This window comes from Corapipo altera, unplaced genomic scaffold (genome assembly GCF_003945725.1).
Source record: "Corapipo altera isolate COAL_440 unplaced genomic scaffold, ASM394572v1 68, whole genome shotgun sequence".
In the NCBI taxonomy this organism is placed as follows: domain Eukaryota; kingdom Metazoa; phylum Chordata; class Aves; order Passeriformes; family Pipridae; genus Corapipo; species Corapipo altera.
The window spans coordinates 5,667,739-5,691,715 of record NW_020884919.1 but is presented as its reverse complement, the minus strand read 5'-3'; the positions used below and the strand labels follow the sequence as shown (position 1 = coordinate 5,691,715).

At 37.7% G+C, this 23,977-nt stretch overlaps 1 protein-coding gene across 4 annotated transcripts in view; it reads left to right on the top strand.

The window, feature by feature from the left end:
* SPOPL (speckle type BTB/POZ protein like) overlaps window positions 1-23,977 on the top strand; it is a 63,341-nt gene that overhangs the window by 3,368 nt on the left and 35,996 nt on the right. For 3 of the 4 annotated variants that reach the window (XR_003529811.1, XM_027656227.1, XM_027656225.1), the window contains exons 2-8: window positions 12,578-12,712; window positions 12,888-13,009; window positions 13,357-13,508; window positions 17,170-17,297; window positions 21,425-21,602; window positions 21,698-21,753; window positions 23,268-23,390. Coding sequence is in view for 3 of the 4 variants with exons in the window: in XM_027656227.1 (XP_027512028.1) it covers window positions 12,635-12,712; window positions 12,888-13,009; window positions 13,357-13,508; window positions 17,170-17,297; window positions 21,425-21,602; window positions 21,698-21,753; window positions 23,268-23,390 (837 nt within the window). In the remaining variant the exon portion in view is untranslated. Of the gene's footprint in view, window positions 1-9,270; window positions 9,287-12,577; window positions 12,713-12,887; window positions 13,010-13,356; window positions 13,509-17,169; window positions 17,298-21,424; window positions 21,603-21,697; window positions 21,754-23,267; window positions 23,391-23,977 lie in introns of those variants that run through there. The other variant, XM_027656226.1, reaches the window with a different exon arrangement.

Below are 23,977 nucleotides of genomic sequence, written 5' to 3'. Positions count from 1 at the left end.
TTTTTATGGAATCACTTTGCAAGCATATATGTGTCTGTCAGCGTTGTTGTGATCAGTGTTTGCATATAGCATTTGGGAAATGTAGTGGAAAGTGAGATACTCTTTCAGCTGGTTCAGAAACTCATTGGCATGGAATAATCCAAAGAGCTCACATGTCCAAATTCCCTGAATTAGATTACTTATCCTTGATACTGCCTTGTATCTCTCAGAAGCCATTTATCACTTGATTTATAACTTTTTTTTGGTGAAAAATATTACACTTGCCACTTTTAATTGGTTACTTGTCTCTTTCTCTCTGTGGAAATCATCAAAAATAGGTGATATAAACCGAATGTAATATGTTGCTTTAGTGGAAAAAGCTAATTTCCTTGTCAGACTGCTTCTTCAGAGGTTGAAGATGGACTAGGTGATTTCAAAGTAGACTTCACATAAAGTTCAGTGCTGGATGAATGGGAAGAAGTATTGGTGTTGAGTTTTCACCTCTGTGAAAGAGGCTGCTGTATGTACTCGTAACCTCTTTTTTAAAGCATTATAAATGTCCGTGTGCTTTCCTGTGATTTCATTGCTAAATACAAGGAATGGAGCTGGTGGGTTGTGTGAGCACTTCCAAGATGGCAATTTACTTCTTGTGTGCCTGTGAAGGTTTTGTTTTGTTTTGATTTCGTTGGTTTTTTTTTTTTTTGAGACAATTATTTTTAATGGAACAAACTTCAGATCTCAGCTCTTCTAGCTGACAAGGCATTATTGGAAGCTGCAGTTTGATTGTACTCACGCTGTAGGATTGCTTTGGCACAGGCAGCTGCTGAGCCTGTAGTTGGTGGTACCTCAGCAGTTGAGAAGGGAACAGCCTGTGCCAGTTCATCCGCCTTCCTTCGTGTGACATTTGCTCTTTGCACTGTATTGTGACTTGACTGCTTAAGTAGTTCAAAGGTGAATTATCATTTGATGTGTAATTTGCCTGGCTGCTTTATAGAAAGGAAAAGCAATTGTGTGCCAGGGAGAATGCAACAGAGTAGCTCTTGGCGTAGGCAGTGCTGCTGCTGGTGGAGTAAATGTCTCCAGCAGTTGGGAAACTTCCAAAGTTCATGGGGTGGGAACCTCTTATTGTTGTGCAGTGGAAAGGATCACTGGGTGAAACTTGGGAGCCAAGCTTTCTCTCAGCCTCCTTCCTGATTGTTCCTTTAATGTGTGTCCCCTCCCAAGAGCTCGCTTACCAGTTGGTCAAGTCTTTTGCAAAATCAATTCAGAGGTAGAGTTATGAGTGCAGATGAAGGGCATGGGGGAAGCAATGACTTGTTCTTGATTTCCTTCAAACTATTTGTTTTCTTGCGTATTAAATGTTCAGCAAATTAATTAGACTTGGGTGACTCTAAAAGAGTTTGGGGTAGTTGCTTCAACAGTTGCTTCCTGAACAACTGAAATGATGTGCAGGTGCAGAACTCTGGCCCGAGGAAGAGCTGGTATAACTTTCTCCTGTGGTGTCCTACTTTCTAGCTCTCTGTTCCATGTTGCCTTTTTCTTCGGAAAACTTCTTTTCACAAAAGTTCTAATTTTCCTGGCTTTCTTTGTTCATATTCAGTTTCTAATTGATGAATCTGTTTTTTCCATCAGCACGGCCTGTAGCCTGTGAAGGACAGACAGTTTCAATATGCAGAATTTAAGTTAAAAATCACTGGTTTAAGTTGAAATAAAATCTAAATACATGTAATTTGTTGTTTTGAGAGCTTAATGTATTAACCTAATGATTCAGATTAGTTAGCTAATAATTTTTTTAAAATTCTTTAGAGGAGGCACATGTGTACTGCCTTCAGCATTGAACACAATAGGGCTCTGAATTAATCTGTAGACATTACCTCAGCAACAAAACCAGTACTCTTTGGTGGCAGCTTTTCTTAAATTTTAAAACAGATGGATTCCTTGTTAACCGAGATTGATTTCGGAGTTACTTGTTTGCTTATAAACAAAACTCTTGAAGATGAAACCAGAACTGTTTTGTAATTGATTTAGATAATAAGTGCTTAATATAGTTTGTTTCAGCTTTGGGGATGCTGCAATGTATAATGGAAATAGTAAATTTTAGCTCCTTTTTGTCAGCATCAGATGTATGGGCACACTGATATTTATGTATCAAGTGGAATAACTGTTCTTGTAACAGGACAAAATACAGTCATTTTAACTGATGTGTCTGTGCTGTGTGCGAAGTTAACTGCAGCAATTGTTTTTGTTCATCTGAATTTGTACCTATTTTTAGGTGTTTTTTTCATGCATTTGCAAAGTTCTTAGAGCCTGTATGAACTCATTTAAAGACTTAAGTCATACTACTTCAGTTCTGGAAACGTTATACTGGAAACCAAGTTGTCCAAAATCTTTAGCTGATTAGGGTAATTGTAGGTTAATGTAATCCATTGCTGTACTGACTGTCCAAGTGGGTGTGATCTCACTCTTGGGTCTGGGACTGTGCTTGGCATATGGTGGTTTTGGAGGAATAGAATATATGAAATGTACTTTCAATGTTTTTTTGATCTTTGCAGAACATGTCAAGGTAGATTTTTTTGGTTACTTGTGTGCGTGATAGGAGAATGATATTTGTGTTGCAATATGGGGTGATATAGTTTATAAGAAACTGAAAATCCTTTTACTGAAGAAGTTTGCATAAATACACTTTTTGCAAGTTTTGCAAAATACACTGATCAGGTGGTTGATCTAGGGGAAAAAATACAGTAAACAGATATGTTAGTCTTGAATGACAACTGTTACATCCCAAGAGAGGCTTCTGATTAGGGAAGTTCCTGTCTTGCTTATAGCAGAAGATGCTCTATCAGTAATGTTCTCCTAAAGTGGGTTGTAATCTTTAAGAAAAAAAAAGGCTGGGGGGAGGGAAGTAAAGCATGATACAAGCAGAAGCAGAAGAAAAGCTTCCATAGGCAGTAGGCCAATCAAAATTCATGTGTGGTAAACTTTATATCCGGAGTTAGTTGCTATGATTACTTATATTAATAAGATTATCAAACAAAATCAACCTTTTTTCTGTAGTCAGTGGTTTTGAATATTGTTTTACAGGCCAGGCATCATTTTTAATGATTTAAATAGCAGTTGTGTTTGGAAATGTGCCATCCCTTCCAACAGCTGTGAGACTCCACTCACTGAGTGGTGAGAGGAAAGATATATGGCAGTAGCATCATCAAGTGTTAGTCTGGGCAAGTAATAAATTAGAGTGTCTGGGCCTTCACAGAGGTTTTCAGAGGCACTTGTAAAGACAGGCTCATGTCTTGATGTTGCCTGACTTCTTGATTTCCTGGTATGAAATTGCATTTTTTCCTTCTGTTTCTTTTCCTGCTTTGGGAGAGCACTTTTCTGTGGCGGCACTGCAGGCGCTGCACTGCATTTGACGAGGCGGCCTCGTCGGGATGATTCACACCGGGGCTGTGTCGTCTGTGGATGGAGGCAAAGAGCATCTGCTTCTGGTCTGCCTTGTTTGACAGCACCGAAGATGAAACCAAATCTGTTTACTTGCCACAGCCAGTGGAGGACTTTGCAAGCCCGACTGTGCTTCAGCAAAACTGGGAGGGATATTTGGCTTATTGAAGTGTAGCTGTCAGTGGGCGATTGCCGGGGTGATGCAGCCTGTGCAGGCACAGCTTCTGGTGACAGACACCCACGTGGTGGCTTGTGGAGTGTGTTGCCAGAAAGAGCCTCTTGAAAGCAACTGAGGCAGCTCATGAAAAGACAGTTTGGTGTGATAGAACTTTGCTGCTCTTTATCAACCCCGTTGCTTCTGTCAGACTGAAATCTGCTTAACTGTGCCCAATAACCAGGCCACCCTGACAACCTTGCACCAGCCTCTTTGCCTTACTGTACTTTCCAAGCTTGGGGAATTTTCTTCTGTGTTGAGCAGCTAAGGCTGTGCTGTAAGTGGGAAAACTTACAGGGAACTGCAAAGGTTTGAAATTGCTTTAGTTGTGGAAAAAGGGATCTTAAACAGATTACATTTGAGTTGTTCTTAAATCCAAAAGTATAAGCAAAACGGTATCTGGATGTTTTTTAAACAGTAGAATGATAGAAATTGTGTATTTGTCTTTGAACTTCAGAAACTAGTTTCTCTTGGACTGAATTTGGCAGCTGGACTCAATCGTTCTTATGAGTCACTTCCAACTCAAGATATTCTGTGATTCTATGAACTTTTAGGATTTTCTTCTTTACCTCTGTGGGTGTAAACCTATCTAGCTGCAGTCCAATACTGAGATGTCAAGTTTTGCTTGCCTTGATGGCTTTCAGATATTCCAGCTTCATTTTCACCAAAGCAAGTGAGTGTGCAGCTTTACCTCTTGACCCACCTGTCTTTCCTAGGATGTGTCTAATCAACTGTTGTGAATGAAATTTAATACCCAGTCCATTGAAATTAGTTCAGTTACAAGAGTATTTGGGTGAACTAGCACAAAATGCACTTTGGTCCTCTGACAGAAATGACTTTGGGTTTTTTTTTTCTCAATTTCCTAGCTTATGAGTTGTTTTTTGCACAAAGTCTGATCCTCAGGCATGGAACAGGCCTGAAATGAGCTGTAGCTCTCAACATTTCCAGGATGCAGCTGTGTGAACAAACGTGTCCACTGTTTGCCATGAGAGGTAACAGGGCAACAAATGAATGATCAACCCCCCTCTTGATAACATCTGTGAGTACGAGCTTTTGGCTGCTGGAAGCAGTTGTACCACTTCAATGTGAGCTTTGCAGGTGATACCAGTCTGCAGAGGTTAATGGGCAGGGCATTCTGCTGCTCTGAACAGCTTCTCTGCAGCAAATGAAAGCACCAGTCTCTGGAGAGCGTAGTCCAGTGCTTTTCACAACTCTTATGAATTTTAAACGAAAAGAGAAACAAAACAAAGCAAAACACCCCAAACTAGCTGTGAATCTGCTAGAGAAAGATTTTTTTTTTTTTTGTTACATTTGAAGTCAACTTTCTTCTGGCTAATTCAAGCTTCTGTTTCAAGTGCAAAGAATAAAGTCAAGATTAGCATTTTTGACTTGGTGAACTCTTCATTGTGTGTAACTGGAGTATTTAGGGAAAAAATGTCTTTATTTAATATACTTTCACATGTCACTGATTTGTTGGAGTAAGAGTAATGGAGTGCAGCTAAGGAGGGGAAAAGATCACTTTGGCTGTATACCAGGAACAAAAACCCAACAGCAATAGTTTATTTAAATAGAATAGTTTCCCAAGAGAAGTTGTGGTGGAAATACCCATCTTTTGGGTGCCATAAAACTAGACTGGGCAATGAAAATGAAAAATGCTGTAAGAAATAATCTTGCATTTCTTCTCCAGGGAAATACATAGATGACTGCTGTAGGGAATGGTCTGGGATATCTGATACAGAGCACAATGGGTTTCCTATACTACAGAACAATAATGTGAGGCTAATGCTGAGGGATTTTTATCAATATGCTTGGCTGATGTAAACTAGATGGTTACAGCTGAAGCTCTGCTGAGCCACTAGGGTTTTCTCTCAGCTGAGGTAAAATTCAACTTTATTTTTCAAAGGCTTAGGATAGGAAAGAAAATTCAGAGAAAAGCCTGAAAGTTACATGTACTCAGCTCCACAGTTTTTACAGCTAATATCATCATCACCTTGCTAATTTTGAGCTGCTGACTTCAGTGTTATCAGTTACAGGTGGAGCCCCGTCCTCCTGAAAAGTTGGGCGTTTCAAATGTGCTGGGTTTTGCTTTGCTGGGGCTCTTCTGCTGGAACTACCATGAGGATTTGCTTTTGAATTCTGTAGTCTTAGTTGCAGCTATTTTAGGTTGTCTCTGACCCCAGCTGCCTGCCCTCCCTGCTGGAGTTTGCTGTCCCCTGGGCAGGGGTGACGGGGTGTATATGTAGTTTCTCAGCTGTCACGGTCCAGTCCAAGGTAGTATTTTTTCTCACTGGAGAAGTGTGGAGAGGGTCAGGAATTGGCCTGTGGTGTGGGTGCTGATGTGTGTGTGTGTGTGTCTCCTGGCTGGGCACAGGCTTCCAGCAGAGCTGGGGGATGGTAAGGCTGAGATTTTAACCGTGAAGCACATGGGAGTAGCCAGAGCTTATGATTTAAGCCCCACAGCTGGTTTAGGTTTGTGTAAACTTGGTTCCTGTTGTGCAGTTCCAGGGAAAACATATACTTAAATAAGCATTTTTTAATATTATGTTCTAAAAAAGCCTCAAACTCTTAACTGTTACAGACGACTACTTCAGTAAATGTCACAGGATCTTCTCAACTTCTCTTCCCTTCTCTAGCCCTGAAAAAGAAACATTTTGTATGTTAGAAGTACTATAGGTAATGTAGTTTATCCTTAAGCTGTAGGTTTTCTAACTTAGGGGGTGGATATGTGTGATTGCAATTGTCCAAGTATCAGTAATTCTGTTCACTAAAACGATGCAGCGATAGATAGGTTTTTAATTCAATAAATACTAAACACTGTATTTAAATTTTCTTAAGTGTATCCTGAGTCTTGTTTTCAGAGAAGCCAATGATGATACTGAACAAACTGGATAACTATCTGAGCTTAATAGACCTTTCAAATGTCTGTTGTTGTGCTGTGGATCATCCATCAGGAAACTTAGTTTTTAGTGATTCTTTCAGAAAGATCAATTGTGAAGAGATGCAAATCTTGCTAATTAATAAACAACCTTATCTTTCACAAACTTGGGTTTTTTTCTACTTACAAGTAGAAATCTTATGAATTTTTGTAAGCATAACTGCTTATAAGACAAATCCTTAAATAGGAAAAACATCCCAGTTTCTTCAACTGGATATTTTTTTAGTCTCTGAGATTCAATGAGGAAGATAATGTCTCCTCTGTGGATTTGAGCAGCATTCCAGCCACAGGAGTTTTGTGCCACTGGATAAGCATGACCCAGGTGAGAGTGGCTGTTACACAAATCCTTCTGTGACCAAGGAGAAAGGGACATGGCTTTCCTCACTTTTAGATAGTTCGGCCTCCATAAGTTGATGCTACCTGGAACTGGTGAGCACAGTGGAATATTGCTTCAGATGGGGGAGTGATAAGTGACTTTTTCTTGGGCCTTAGAGTGCCTTTCACCTGAGAAGTGACTGTTTGGTCTGGTTTGTTTGTTTCTCCCATCTTTAGCTTCAGAAATGTGCTCTTGCTCACCCAAGAAGTGATAAGATGGTGAACCTTAAAGCACTTAAATGTTTTTCCCAAGAATTTTCCTCCTCAGTCATTTGAAAAACAAAACTAATTCCTTGAATAACAAATACTGATAGATAGTATTATATGTAACACATATTACTTATATAATACTACATAACACTTTATTCACTGGTGGTCATTTAATGAGAGGAAATAAAATCAATATCTCTGTAAGTAGAGTGTGTTTATTTTGAATGGGTTATTGGAAGCTGATTTTATTGAATGAAAGGGTTATTCAGTTCAGATTTAAAAAAAGAAAACAAAATTAAAACTTTTGTCTGTACAGTTAGACAAACTGTGTTTGGGTTCTGAATCGTGTATTTACTAGGAATAAAAAGTTGGAGGAACGGGGTGTTATTTGCCAGTTAACCCTCAGAGAGTGATCTTTTATTTCAACCAGTGATGAAATATCAATATTTCCAAAGGGAGGGGTGTGTGCTGGTTTTGGCTGGGGTAGAGTTAATTTGGTTGCTGGCTGGGGTTAAACCACGACAAGGGGAAAGAAGTTAATTCACAACAGCATTGCATTTCTCGAAATGTTCAGCCCTGCTCAGGAGAAGACTATCACCATTCAAAGGGAATATGCAGTACACTCAAGTGGGATTTGCTGGTATGGCCCAGGAGGGAAACACTTTGATCCTGGAGGCTCAAGCCCTGGAAGGAATGGAAATTGGAGAGAAGAGCCTCAGCAGGGACTGATCAGCCAGTTCACAATGTGCTTTTCCTCTCGTTCCTGTGGGAACAGGACAGGGTCACTGATTTGCTTGGTGAACTGATCTGTGGGTTGGGTTCTGCTAGGCTGGATTTGACTTTCAGGGTATGTTGGATACCCTGCAGAAGGCAGTTGGTTTTGCCATTCCTGCCGGTAATTTGCTGACTGTAATCCTCATTGAAATGCAAAGATAAACCCTTGCCATGGTCACTGCTTAAGGTGCAGCACCTGCTCCTGTGCCCCTGTTACACTGTCAGTGCTCTGAAGGATCTCCTAGGATCTGGTTAAACTGAGCTTCTGCTCCCAGGTGTGAGAGCTGGCCCAAGATCCTGCTAATGGGGCAGTTCTTCAAATAAGTTTGTGAAGTGTTCTGTGGGTTTATTATTGGGGGAGTAGAGAATTCTTCTTTGTGTGTGTTCATATGTATGTGGTGCTTTCTTAATGAGCTAGTCGTTTTTGCAGTGAAAAAGTTGAGATAATTCCAGTGCAAGATGTAAGAGACTGGGAATGTGTTCTTGTCTAGCTCTGAGAGGTTGAAAAGTAACTTTGTTTAGAATAATGTTGATAAATACTCAATTTCAGAGAGGGTAAACAAAATATTTTCGAAATTCACGTTATTGATGTAGGAAGTAGGTTTGAATCTTAAGATCTCATCCTAAGTTAAGAAAATAGAAAGCTAATACAGCTTTTAATGAAATTCCATATAAATACATTTTATGGAAGGTAGCCCATGCTTTCTTTACGCTGTATGTGCAGGTAATAAATTAGCAATAATCAACTTCAGATGGCTTGAAGTTAAACACAAATATTTGTTTGACTAGAAGAGCACTTCAGTTGAATCCTAAGTAAAATGTACTTTGAGAATTCCTCTTTTTTTATGTATGTGCCTACTTGCCCACTGTTCTCCAAGTACTACTGAGCTCTGCAAAGGTCCTCATTTATCAGAGACTGGTGAGAGTATCAGAGAGCAGAGTGATTATCAGGTGAAGCCAATACCTTCCCTAAGAGACCAGTAGAAGAATTGTCAAGCCCATCATGTTTGGGGTCAGGGAGTACAGGTGAAGCAAAGTATCTTTGAGCTTTTCTTTTTTTTTTTTTTTTTTTCTCTAAGACAATAAACTCAAACTCTCAGAGAGTAAAATCAGCACTGACTGCTGCACCCCATTCAGTATGAGTATATCACTTCATTAAAAAAAAAACCCAAACAAACAGCAAAGGTACTTGACACCCTTCAAAAATACATCTTGCTTTCCTTTTGAAAACCAGAAACTTGTTGTGCCCTCATCTGCTAAAACTTGTTTTGCTGTTCCCAGTGCAAGTTCCTCAGATGGCCAGAGATTCCTGCCTGGCAGAATGGCCACACTGACTGGTTTGCTGAGCCCTGTCCAGACAGGTATGACATTGCCTGAAAACTCTTGGAGCTATAGCCTGATAATGTCCTGTCACTTCTGGTGCTTTGTTCAGGATAGCCTGCAGAGAAATAAATGCAGGTTGTAGCATGAAAATTGTCCCTCTAAGTTGTTTCATCCTGCAGACAGCAGGCCTGTCGTCCTGCACTTCACTAATTTAATTCCGCCCAGTCGCTCTCCAACTGGTTTTGTGAACTGCAGCTCTCTCTGTTCCCAACCATTTGCTCTAATGGGCTGTGATGAGGGGTTGGTGCTTGAAAAACCTTTTTGTCAGAGCTGATGACAGTGGCTAATCAATGATTCATAAACAATTTCTTCAAAGTAGTATTTAGTCTTCTCCCCACGCAGAGCTCAGCAGAACAAAGGGTGGGTGTGTAGTTGCACCTCTGTCCTCACCTTCAGGCTGCCCATGCTGCGTCCACTTTGCCCTGGTGACCATCAGTGGCTACTCAAAGTGGGTAAGACTTTTTAAAACTGTGCATCCAGGCATACTAAAGAATACAAACAGCTCCTCAGCACAGACTCCTGGGATAATATCACGTATTTAAAGTTATTGCTTTCTCCCAGTTTTCACAATCAAAAAGTTTGATTTGCTTAGTACATCCATGTGAAAAAAAGTGAGATGTAAATCTGCTTCTCAGAGACATATCAGGAGGTCATGAAAATCGGCTGTCTCATCCTAATGCTGTAATTGGAAGCTTTACAAAAAGCTGAAGCTATTTTGAAAGACCTGAAAAGTGTCCTTATGTAAAATCAGACCTTCTTTTAGGACCTGAATGAATTAAAAGCACCAGGTGAAAGCATCCTCTAAAGTATGGATGCCCTGGGTAGAGGTGGTACAGAGACAAGGCAGCAGATGGACCTGAAAATAATTGAAAATAACTACCTTTACTTAGAGTTAAATTCCTATTGAATCAAACTGATTTAACTGTGAGACAGGAGGGGACAGGTAGCTACTGGTAGCTGGCATGAGGTCACTGAACACTTTCTTAAAGAGATCCTGTACAGCAGTTATTTTCAGGCTTTTTCAATTTAGAAACCCCTTCAGAGCAAATTTGTCTCAGATCTGCTGCTCCTTCATGGTTACAGGGAGCTGACTGGTCCAATGGACTGAAGAATTGAGGTACAGATGAGAGATGAGACAGTCCTGTGCATCTCATGCAAATGACAGAATAAGGAATGGGCTGTATTTCTTCTTGGTTTTAGCTTTGAAGAATTGAAGAGCAGCAAACAGGTTCAGTAAAGCTGAGTTAAGCTGTTCTAACCCTTTCAGGATATGGTTCTGTGTAAAATCAATCATGTGTTTGGGGAACAGCTTCAGTTGTTATCACTGACTAGGATGTGCTTCCTGAAATAATGGTAATATAAGTGCTAATATTTGCTTTATGAAAGAGAGATGTTCATGTGTATCCTTCTCAGGAATTTCACTCTGGATGGTTCTGTACAGAGGATCAACGCCAGTTATAAACCTGTAAGGAAAATCTGTGTAAACACAATAATATATATGTTTCCTGCTTAAAATATGGGGCAAACAAGTTCTATTATATTAAATTTAGGGGTGCTATTTGTTACTAGTTTTCATTTCTGACAAGTACTAAGTAAGTACTAAATATTGTTGTAAATAAATGCAAGTTTTATTTGGGAAAAAGTTATTTATGAGAGACAGCTGAACTGTAGTTATGATTAGTCTTCAGTGTCTCAGTGATCCATATCTTGCAGGAGACCTATTCAATATTTTGTTTTCATCTTGTCTTAGCAGATCTGTTAGTAGAGTGATTATATATCATCTGCTTCCTCATCTGGTAAAAATTGGGAATTAGCTTTGTTTTCAGGGTTTTATACTTTTGTGACTCAGATCCCCATGACAGCAGGCTTTAATGTGGAAGGGCTACTTCATACCACAACTGAGTGAGAAGCAGTACCAGAAAGGTGGGTGGGAAAACATCCACTGAGGATCACAGCCATTCACAAAGGAGAATTCTTCCTGTAGGAATAATAAACTCCTTTACCTCATGAGTGAGTTACATGTGGTCTTGCAGTGTCTTCTTACCAATGTTTGCATGAAACCTTGTTTGTAAGTGTTGCCCATCCCTGAAGGAAGAGTTCTAAGAGTTCCAACAGCACTGGTGATGTGCAATCAGGTCTTTTGAGTAGGGCAATTAATGCTGTTCTATCACAACTAAAAAGGCCTTTATGGCAAATGTTGCAGGAAGATTGTTGCCCTAAGTGATAGCAGGGTATGTTTAAAGAAACTTTCTGTACTAAGAGAAAATGTTTTGTGGCAGAAATAATTGACTTTCATCTGGTTTGATCAGGGTTCATTTCACTTTTTAGCAGCTTAATGGAGCGGCTTAAGTGAGAGGCTGTGCTTCTGGCAGGAACCTGTCTGCAGGTGAGAGCAAACCCTCCCTAGAGCAGAGTCAGCCCAGTAACCCAGAGCTACCCTCTGATGGGCCCACCTTCTCTCATTAGCCAGGTTCAAAGGCGAGTAGGCTGACTAATGATGTGTCTTTAGGTATTATGTGATGGATCTGGGCATGTGACTCAATTCCTGATGGGCAGGAGAAACTGTAGTGCTCTGTTAGGTGGTAATTCATAACAAAATTGCTTCATTTGCAGTTAGAAAGTTCTGGAGAGTTGATGAGTTGACTTCAAACTGTTTTTCAGCTTTGTACTTCGATAGGGAACCAGCACATGGTTGTGGTGATTTTAGTTCTTGAGTAGAAGCTCTTGGAGTTAAAGATACAAGGCATCCATGAAAGACGTGTGAAGGAAATACTACTTTTAATGCAAGTTTAATTTCTTAATTTACCTTTAGAAATCTCAGGGTTGTGTGAACCTGTTCTTCTCCCAGGTGGCTGGGTGCTCTTCTAGGGCTGAATGATGCCTGTGTGGAACACTAAGGCTTTGGTACTAATAACTGAGTGTTCACAAGGCCCTGGTTATTCTGCAAATCAAAGGAGAAGATTCTAAAGAAAGTTGTAACATGACTGGAGTGGTCAAGCTGGTAATTTGCAAAGGGGATGTTGAAATATGGTCATTAGTGGTGTTGTGTGATGCATACATAGGTGCTTACTTTTGTAAAGCATTGCATGAGGGTTCAGCCTGCAGGTTTTGAGCACCAAGAGTTGTTAAAAGTGTGACACCCAGCAGAGCCATTGTCCTCTTTTCAGGTTTAATTTTCAGATGCATCATTTAGTGAACACAGTAATGTTGATTTCCGTATTTCCCACACTTTAAAAAGGGTGAACAAAATCTATTAATTACTTTTTTAGGAGAATTACTGAAGTTTGGATTGCTGTCTTGATTCTATAAACCTGCAATAAGTGGCAATGTCAAGGGTTCCCACCCCACCTCCTCCTGGGGAGATGTCCAGTGGACCTGTGGCAGAAAGCTGGTGTTACACACAGGTAATCTACATAAATTGCAATGGCTTTATTTTCTAGTCGAAGTTATTGTTTAAAAAAAAAAATCTAAAGTTATTGACATGTTGAAAGATTATAGCTGACAGTCTAACTAGCTCTCATAGTTAATGCTTGATATGTAAATTAAATTTTCTTAATATTTTCTACATCTTTTGTTCAGGTTAAAGTAGTAAAATTTTCCTACATGTGGACCATTAATAACTTCAGTTTTTGCCGAGAAGAAATGGGTGAAGTTCTAAAAAGTTCTACCTTTTCATCAGGGCCAAATGACAAAATGAAGTGGTAAGGTCTTTATTCTAGCAACTGCTTTTTTTTGTTTTGTTTTGTTTTTTTTGTGTTTTTTTTTTTTTTTTTTTTTTTTTTGTTGTTGTTTTTTGTTTGTTTTTTTTAATTTTATTTTTATTTATTTATTTTATTTACAAAAATATGAAGTTAAATTACAAATAAATTTTAAAACTTGGACATTTCTTGGAATTTTACTATATGTTTGAATTGGTTCTTATTTCAAAGTTTCAGCAGTCACAAGGGGAACATTTGTTTTGGTAACATGTATCATTGTGTCTTGTAGAAATATTTCTGAATTTATTGTGGATACCATTTAAAAATTACAATTTGTCCATTTTTTTCAGGTGCCTGAGAGTGAATCCAAAGGGATTAGATGATGAAAGCAAAGACTATCTGTCATTATATTTGCTTCTAGTCAGTTGTCCAAAAAGTGAAGTCAGAGCAAAATTCAAATTTTCCCTGCTGAATGCTAAAAGAGAAGAAACAAAAGCAATGGGTAAGGAAATATGAGTGTGTTGCATGTGGATTTGTAAGAACATCCTGGAGAATATCAGCAATGTAATTTTTTTCAGTTGAGAACAGAATTTAATATTGAGATAAACTTTAAAAATATCTTTTTAATATCCTTTTAGAAACTTAATTAAAAAATCCTGTTCATGTTTCGCACGTTTCTGATCACTGAGCTATGTTAATTTTATCCTGAGCAGTATAAATTACAGCACATTGCAAACTGCTGTCACTCCAGATTCTTGTCACCTACTTTTTCTAGCAGATTATTCTTGCTTCCTGTTAGTAGAGGTGTATTTGCCTGTTTGTAGCTAAAGTTGGAAGTGTTTGATTTCCATAGTTAATTAGATAAACATACATGGCTGGTTTTTTTTTTTAGATACTCCTTTACAATGTTTTGGCCTGTTTCATCTGATTTACACTGGAACTGGTTTAAAAACATGAACCATGTACCCAGGGAATTAGAAGACTTTGGAATAACTGGTGATTTGTTTTAATTGTTGTGTCGATATGAAAAATGTATGGAAGGGTCATATGGAAGCCCCACCTTCATTGGAAATGCTTTTTGGGAAAGCTGGAATTCTTGTGAAAATGTGTAGTTTATTGCTGATCTGCACTGGATTTGTGCTGCTGCAAGTCCAGTATATGAATCATCCCTTCTACTCCAGGATTTAAGAGATCTTGCAGGGTCTGTTCTGTTGGGAGTTCTGAATTTCTTCTAAAAAGTTCTACAGTGCTTGTACCCAAAGTTGATGCTCTTTCTCCTTATGTAACTAGGCCCATTTGTAATCTTTAAGTAAATCCACAGAATTGAGTGCAAATCTCAAAATTAAATTGTGGGGTTTTTTGGAAGGAAAGTAAATGTTTGTGTTTCATGTGTATGTTTCACTCTCCTTCATCTCTTTCACTAATGGAGATGGTTCGGTTCCCTGCAAGCCTCTTGGTTCTGGAGCTCATGTGAGCAAAGATACACTTGTATACATTTGGTGAATCTTTTGGCTTGAGACAGTCTTCTAGTCCAGTAGTGGATTGGTGTGTGTGATAAAATGTGAAACTGCAGTGTGTGCATCAAAAAATATTTTGAGATAATCATAGAATCACAGAACTGTTAAGGTTGCAGGTGACCTCTGGAGTTTGTCTACCCCAAACCCCCTGCTGAAAGCACAGTGAACTAGGGCAGTTTTCTTGGGACCTGTCATGTTTTGGATATCTCCAAGGATATAGACTCCACACCTTATCTGAGCAGCCTGTTTTAGTGTTTAACTAGATGCTGCTGCTCCTTTTTTGCCTTAGGGGTTCACTGCAGGCATTCATTTGTTGTCTACCAGGACCCCAATCTCCAGTGACCTGTTTCTTCCTGATCAGTAGCTCTGAGCAGACACTGAGCACAGCATTGCTGACATTGGCCTGCCCTCTAATTCTGACTTAAAAGCTCTTAGCTGGTTCATTATCCATTGCAATGCTAAAAATCACGAGGTGTCAAAACCTCAAAATCCTGTGAGTAGGTGTGTCTTCAGTTTCTGCAATAGTAGCTGTGCTGCATTTGGCACCGCAGGAAATGTAAATATCTTTTCACTTTGGGAAATTAGCAACAGAAATCTTTTTCCTTGGACTTTCCAGCCATTTGCTGTCTGCTGGAGATGCCATGTTTTTATTTATACAGTGAAATTATGCCCCACTTCAGATGTCCTTTTTAAATTGATAATTCATGCACAGACTGCTGCCTTCAAGTGATGAAGCTGTGTGCAAAATAGATAGCAAACTAAGATTTTAACTTTATTGAAAGAAAAGTACATTTATACTTATATGCTGCTTTATTTTTGTGGTTTTTTATACGTAAAGTGCTACTGATGACTTAATTTCAGGGGGTTAACACTGGTTGTTGCTGGTAAGAGTAAAATCTAAGTCTGCAGATTAAAAATTGGACTGAATCTAGAGAAGAAAGTTTTGAACCCTTTTGGAATGTGATTTTCTAATTTTTTCTTTTATTCAATTTAATGAGGTTGAAAGTTGGCCAGTATGTGAAAACACTAATCCAGATGCCTAAAAATCTATACGATATTTTTTAAAATGTGATTTTCTTCCTTGGTGTCCAGATTTAAACATGTGAACAGTGGTTTGTGTTTGCTGTGTCACCCTCAAAGCCCACACTGCACTTCAGTGAGTTGCATTTCCCTCTGTGCTCTGCACAAGTAAGGAGTTGTAGTTCATATACCAATGTGATAAGGTGACAGGGACACCACACCTCTTGCAGTGTCAGTTCCTGAGTGGTTCTTCATTGCATTCTGAAAATACAATCAAAACCTCTACACTGCATTTTTCTTGATATAATTCTAGTGAAAGACTGTTCTGAATATCATTTTTCCAACTACTGATGGTGAGGACAAAGTATGATATGTATGTTTTCTAACATACACAGTGTAGTATGTGGTCAAGTGTGTTCCAGTGATGCTACCAACTTAATTAGTCTAGAGAAGTGTGACTTTCCTCATGGCTTTATTTTGGAGGTTGTAGAAGGAATTGGTATTTTAATAGATTCTGTCATGAAAAATACTTTCCTTTTAATACAAACTTCTGACTTAAACTTCTGAATTGCTCTCCAGAAGGCTAAAGCATCTCCCCATCCAGCAAATCAGATGGTGATGCATTTCTTGCCCGGCTTTTTTGGAATGAAAGGAAAGTTCTATCTTGGAGAATTCTTCATGAGATCCCTCCCTGCTTCCCCTTTGGTCTTATTTCAGAAGTATTCTTGCTGTCTTCATTTTGAATGATCTTTCTAAATATAATCCAGAATATGCTTTATTCTATATGTATTCTTAGAGCCTTTCTCAAAGAACTTCTTTCCCATGTTTTAGTTCTACATAAAAGTATATGGTGCTTTTTTCTGTGGTTCAATTTGGGAAACAAGTGACACTTTACAGTAAACAAGCCATACCTGATCTTACTGAATTATATGTGTTTGCACTGAGATGACTGTGGAAACTGTGTTTTCGGGCTGTGAACATTAGAACTGGAAAATAAGAGTTGTGTGGTCACAGCAAATCTAATGGATTTAAAAAAAAAATTCATAGAACTATGGCTAAAAGGTAAATGTAAAAGTAAATAATATCTTTTTATGACCAAAAATTAGTTTGCTACTTGAAAACTTATATTTCTGCTTGGCTATTTTAATGCTTCTACTGTATTTCAAACTGATTTCAACCTGTGAAACAAGATTTTCCATTTCAGGAAGAAGTCAAAACAGATTGTTATGACAACTGCAGAACGTTGTCAGGATGTGTTTGTGGTGACAAATTCATTGTAATGGTACTTCCCTGTGAACAATTTGTGTTTTGACACATTGGCATTCTTAAACATGAACTGAAAGACTCCTCATGCTGGGAGGTGCCTAAGATAGATCTAAGGAGTTGAAATGGTTTGAATTGCAAATTGTGCTCTACTAAGTTCTGTCAAGTGTTTTACAATATTAAAAAGCTTTTAATCAGTTGTGGGTTTTCTAGAAATATGACACACGATCCAAATGTGTGATATTGATTCGGGGTTTTTTATTAACACTTAGCCTTGATGTAGAATGATGTAGAATGAGGTGTTGCTATTTGTTAATATTTGCCTTTAACTTGCTCTGTTTGTCCATAACTGTTTGTTATCAGAAAGCCAAAGAGCCTATCGATTTGTGCAAGGCAAGGACTGGGGGTTTAAGAAATTTATCCGAAGAGACTTTTTGCTAGATGAAGCTAATGGTCTTCTACCAGATGACAAGCTTACGTTATTTTGTGAGGTAAGTTGATATTTGCGAGGTTTTAAGTGGTAAACTTTTAAATAAAGTGGTTTATATTCTAAGAACTAGAGATGTATGTTGACTTAAACAGTAACATACTCTAGAAGTTGTCTTCTGTAAACTGTAAACGTGTAAAATACACATTTACTTGCTTTGTCTGCATTGCATTTTGTTTTCTTTTTTGATGCGTGTGTGCTGAAATGTGAAATGTCTGCACTGATCACTTGGAAACTGTTGGACTTCTCCATGAATCTTTATGTTAGAATCAACTGTAGAATTATTTATGCATGTGCATATATGCTGTCTATAGAAGTGCTGTTTTACCGAGGTCACTTTTATTTAAAGAAGCTCTCTTTGGAATTAGAGGATTGTTTTTCTCTGGATAAGCAAAAGGAAATGTTTATGTGCTGGTTCATGTTATAAAAACCCCCCAGCTAATTGCCAGAATCTTTGTTCCTTTAATATCCTAATTGATGGCTTTAACCAATTAGCAGGTCTTTCCAGTAAATTAAACACTTGATTTTTCTACTAATTGTTTCATTTTGTTTTCTGAGCAAATGCAAGTATCCTGTAGAAGGTGTGCTTGATACTGAAAATTAGTATTGAGAGCTGTGGTATAAATTTAAATTCATGGAGTATTATGGTTCACTTCTGTAATATCAGTTATGTTGGTAACCTAAATTATCATATTAAAATTCAGTAAAAAGCTTACTTAGTGTTAAAAATGGAAACTAGAGAAAGTAGCAGTGTTAGTAGAGTGTATGTTAAATATACATTGGCCAGTTATCTGGGCTGCCATAAAGTGATTAGTGACTTAGGAGGATGATAGATGCTCTAACTGCTAATAAGTTTGCTTTGATCTGTGTATTTACAGGAAATGTGTAAAATTGTCTTGGCAAGATTACAATTTAATTATATGTCATTATGCTGGGTAGGAAGAATAATTGAAATGTGGCCCTTGAGACTAGATATTGCAAATATAGTGCATCTTATTTTCATTTAGACAAGTTAAATTAGCTGCATGATAAATTTGTTATGAATACAATTATTTGGGTGATAAAAGCAGATAAAACAAGTGTTTTATGGTTTTATAAAGATACTTCTGAGTGTTTTCTCATTTTAAGTTGTCTTCTTAATGAACACTTTGATGTAAATGAACAGCTCTTAAAAGTAGTGTTTGGTTTTGGAAATAGATCACTCTCTAATTTTAGAAATGAAGTAAAAAAAAAGTAGAAGAAATACTGAATTTTCCACAGAGAAATACTGTTATTTAAATTTTGATGCTAATTGTTGCATATAACTGTATTTCCCTACAAAATTTTTGATGTTTTTAATGTGAGTGACTTTTGTGAAGTGATTGACCTACTCTGATTATAAATGCTGAAGGAAGTAAAACATGCAGTTGTGCATAGTGAACATGTTAAAATAACTTCTGGCTTATTTCAGGATAGAGGAAAAAATGGCAATCTGAATATTTTAAGAATTTATTTAGAGATGTGATTCTAGCTCTTCAGCTGCCATTAGAAATAACAGGTGTTGTTTGAAGGACCTCTTTCTGTAGACAAGTCCAAAGTTTTTGAACTTTTAAAACTTAACTTTAAGTACTAATTTCTGTGTTTGCCTTCCTACTTGTATCTTGGTTTGAAAACTGACTTACCACTTAAAACTATATTGCATGAGACTTGTCAGACACAGCAGGTATTTAGTAAAGGCTGACCGTGTTGGTTGGCTCTTCCTCCTGTTGGGTTGCAGGAAGATTATTTGGTCACCTTTGGCAGCAAAGATATTCTGTGTTGCCAGAGGTTCCTAAGATCAGCTGGATATGCCCTTGGATTGGAACCTGAAGGGTTGTTAAGTTTAAATGCTTCGTAAAGTCTGGTGCTGCCACGGAAAAGTGGCCTTGTGATTAAATACAACCTCAATTTTGGTTGTTTTGTGGTTTTTTTTTTTAAGTGAACTGATCTCTGTTTCACTCAATTCTCCCTTTCTGTATAATCTCAAAGTACTGAAGCCTTACAAGTGTTTTCATTTACTAATGGAATAGTATATTCTCTGCAGGGATGTTTTTCCTCATGAGTGCTTTCACGGATCTCTTACCTGGTTTAGGATGAGAGTAATTTAGGGAATCACTTATATCTTTACTATTAGGTCACCACAGATTCAAAATCAAGAAAATTATACAAGTTAACACAATAATGTCTCACACACAGAACTTGTTCAAGTTGATGAATTTTCAGTCGTTATATGGGATTATCTTGGTGGGATTTCAGCTTGATTTAAATAAATTAAAAAAGGAAAATGCAGTTGATTTTAAGCATATCATCTGGACAAGTGAGATATGAAACATCAGACCCCTGCAAGCCTTTGTATTTAGAATATTTAAAAGTTCTTGCTATTTATAGACAATACATGCCAGGCCGCTCAGGTGGAGGAGCCTTGAATTAAAATTTTGCTCGGGTTATATGTTAAAACCATAATAAATTGTTGTGTTGCACAACTTTCGATATATACTGGAAAGCATTCTAAAATGGAAGCTTGGAAGGTCAGTGATCAGTTTAGGTGCACATGAAGAGTGTGTAGATGACCTTCTTAGGCACTGTCCGTAGCTCCCAAGAGGATTCTGAGTGGACAACGGGGATCATGAACTTTGAGTCAAGGCTCTGGAGAAGCACAGCTCTCCTCTGGCAACAGAAGATGAGCTTGGCTAAGCTGAAACTTCCTTTTTGTGTAGGTTTATCTCCTGAAATCACTGTGTGAAAACTGTGAAATAGAGAACACAACAGCTCTATAAATTTTTTCAGTTTTATATTTGCAGTGCTTTGGGTTTCTTTTTTTTTTTCCTCTTTAAAAGGTAGAAGAATGTAAAGGAATTTCTTATATTCACAAGGGGGAATGGGTTGATACAGGGAATTATGCAATGACTCAAATCCCCAAGCTGCTGTCATAATTGGATCATCCTCCTCCTCCTCTGGTCTGGAGTTTGGTTTGCAGTGCTCCAACTTTCTGTGAAGCTTAGCTGTGCTATTTTTGCTTTATGCCAGATTTATTCCAGATGCTTTGCCTCTGGAAATCAATCAAAGCCCTGATCCTGGCAGTATCAGCATTTTCTCTTAACATATAACCCTAATTTTCTGTATTTGGGAGATGGAGTGATCAAGGTCTTGTAGCATGGCTCTTTACAAAGGTTTTATTCTCATGTGTGTGCTCTCAGACAAGAGAAGCAAAACCTGCTGAGCTCTTCTGTTTTCCCTCATTAAAAGGATTTAGCATATGAAGATCCCTGAAAAAAGCAAGTAGGAGTGCTACTGACCTGTTTACTTCTTATGTGAAAGACTTAAACATGGAGCATAATGGCAATATATTCACTTCAAATACACATATTTCACCATTTTCATCAGTAGTTCTGTACAGAAATTACATCCTGTGAGCATGCATTTCATTACTGAAGTTACCTACTACATCTCGTTTTATGAAAACAATGGCTTTTAATCTTGTTTGGAAAACAATCACTTGTGATTCCTGCCTCAGCTGGACGCAGTAAAAGGAAATAAGGAAGGAACTGTTACTTGCACTTAGTTTCCATTATCACATTGCAGGTTAAGTATGAACTTACTGTCATTAAAATAAGGGCTATCTGATTAAAAATTTCTGTGGGTTATTCTTATGAAAAGTTTCTGTGACCTTGTGATCCTGATGATATGTATAAAATTTTGTATATATTTTATTTAAGTGTAAAGTGTCGAACTGGTAATTTAACTCTGAAATAGTTAAACTGTTAATTTAAGGGTTTTTTTGATCCCACTGGTATCCTAAGAACCATATCTCTCCTCGACTTATTTACTTTGGCATGTCTTTCAGGTAGCATGTGCTATTGTGCTCTTTCTTTTTGTTTTGGTTGGATAAGTAAATAATATTAGAGTCTCTAAGTAAAGCCCTATTTGTTGTATTTTACTTAAAAGTAAACTGTAAAGCATTAGTATATGGTTCTGGTTTAATGCCAGAAACATCACTGTTTTTTTGCTTTTCTTTGGAATTACTGAAATTCTAGCAATAGGTACTGTAATTTAAATATGATAATTATTGGCATTCAGTTATGAAAGAGTTGTCTTGCTGTGATTTTCTGTTAGGTAAGCGTGGTCCAAGACTCAGTAAATATATCAGGACAGTCTAATACAAACACTTTGAAGGTACCTGAATGTCGACTAGCAGAAGATTTAGGGAATCTCTGGGAAACCACAAGATTTACAGATTGCAGTTTTTATGTAGGAGGACAAGAATTCAAAGCTCATAAATCTGTTCTTGCAGGTACTTTCTACTTTTGTCTTGCTATTATTTTGTAATTTAAATTGCTTAAAGTTTAAAATTTGATTATATTTAATACTTAACTTTTCTTGATGCAGCACGATCTCCAGTTTTTAATGCAATGTTTGAACATGAAATGGAGGAAAGCAAAAAGGTAAGCTTTACTGAAAATATTACCTATAACTTTGTGAAAAAGGGAAAACTTGAGAAAACTCGAGGTATTGCAGATTGAGGAAGATGAGAACTGTGTGATGAGGGTGCATGAGGGGAGGAGGGACTACTCCTGAATTCTCTCCTGGTGAGTTCTGAGGGAGTTTGTACACATAGAACAGAGAGGTGCTGCAGGATTTGTTTTTTCAGGTACTTGTGTCTGCCCTAGATAATGTTTCTAAACATTAGCTACTGCTGTAATTGGCCTGGTAATCTCTACCCCTTTCTGCTTTAGTTTTTATCTTCACATAAGCTGATTGACTTGACTAAGGTCCTACTGTTGTGTATTAAAGCATTTTTTTATGGTAGCCAAGAAACAAGGGGTGAATTATGACTCGAATTAAGCCCTGAGGCAGTGAAACACTGCTTTTCATTCACAGCTTCTGCAGGCACTTGACCTGTGTAAGTGTTTTGGATGGATAGTTAATCAGCAGAGAGCTGCTTCTGCTTTTATGCACTTGTTACCTCCCACAGTGAGGAGCTGTTTGTGTCTTTCATGAAAAAGAATATGAAAAATAGGAATAGATGATCATCACTTGTTCTTGAAGGCTGCAGGATGCCACTGTGTGAGCAAATATAGCAGAGGGATATGGTGCTGTAGTACAATTGAGTTTCACAGGCATGGCACTTTGCTTCCCTGCACTTCTCCAGCTTGGAAACTTTCACAGGTGGAATTGGAATATTTGGAGCATTTTATTGAGATTTTTGGGCTGAAAGAAGCACAGCCATGTTACAGCTTCAGTAATGTGCCATGCCAGGCCTTGGTCTTCTTGTTAGTAGTAAATGTCCAGCACAACCCAACTCCTAAACAGTGTGATAGGGAACCAGAACACTGTGAGTTTTGTACTCCATTCAAAAGTCTGGTGCTTCCTTCTACATCTGACATAATTTCCTACTTCCTCAGTTGCTTCTGGGGAACACTATTGTAGGGTTGGGTCAAACATGCAATACCACTGTTGTATTAGGATGGTCTTCAGCTACATGATGTCTGTTCAATGTGCTACCTTGTTTGCTTTTTTGGATTCTGAGAACAAAATGTAGGTTGTGTGGACTTAGTTGAAGTCAAGCGAAAAATGCCTCAATTTGTTCTCTCTGCTGCTCTGACTTCTGATATTCCAAACACGTTGCTGTTGGGTTGGAAACTTAAAAGCATTTTTAAATATTCCTGAAACTGTGTCTTGATTTTTATGTACAACCTGTATGATAGATTCCAGAGTTATACATTTCTAGAAAAAAAGTTGCAATTACTTTTATTGCTGAAGCTTTTCCAACTGATTTCCACCTGACTTTTTAAGAGCTTTTTCGATTGCTTTCTGCTTAACTTTGTTGAATGTTAACTTAATTTTGTAAGGATTTTGTATGATGGATGGCAAATGAAAACTTGTAGTGTGCATGCAGATGATAATGGATATTCACTTTAAATTTAAAAGACTTCTATTGATTCTTCTTCTTTCCCAGAATCGTGTAGAAATAAATGATGTAGACCCTGAAGTTTTTAAAGAAATGATGAGATTCATTTACACAGGAAAAGCACCAAACCTTGAAAAAATGGCTGACAATTTGTTGGCAGCTGCAGACAAAGTAAGTAGTTGACTCTGACGTTCTCAAACCTCATGTTTGCTTGTGGAATATTTGTGTAAAAAAAAAAAATCTTAGGTTCAGATTGATACATACTTTGATTTTTTAAATATGAGAACCAGCTCTCATCAGAAATGGAGAAAGACGGGAAAGAGTAGATTTTTTTTTTTTAGAGGTGGAAGGCTGGTAAATCTTTCTTAAACAGAAGAGTTTCAGATATTTATTTACTATCAATTTTTTTTTTAGAATTTGAGGATTATTAATATGATTTGGAAAATTGGTCTCGAATAAAATGTATCCTAGATCTTTGTGTTCTTCAAGAAGATTTATACAAATTCCTGAATTAACTGTGCTCCCTAAAGTATTGCTACTCTAGAACTTTCATCGTTTTGTCTTCCCTACAAACATAATAGTTCTAATCTTTTATCTCTTCCGTCTTGGGATCTTGTCTACTCTTTAAACTGTTGCTCAGTAGAAAAATGCTCTTTCTGCTGTGATTTTTGAGATAAAGGGACTTATAGCAGCTCAGCAATTAAAGTTATTTTATGAATGATGGCCTTTATTTAGGGAATAATTGATAAATATAGAAA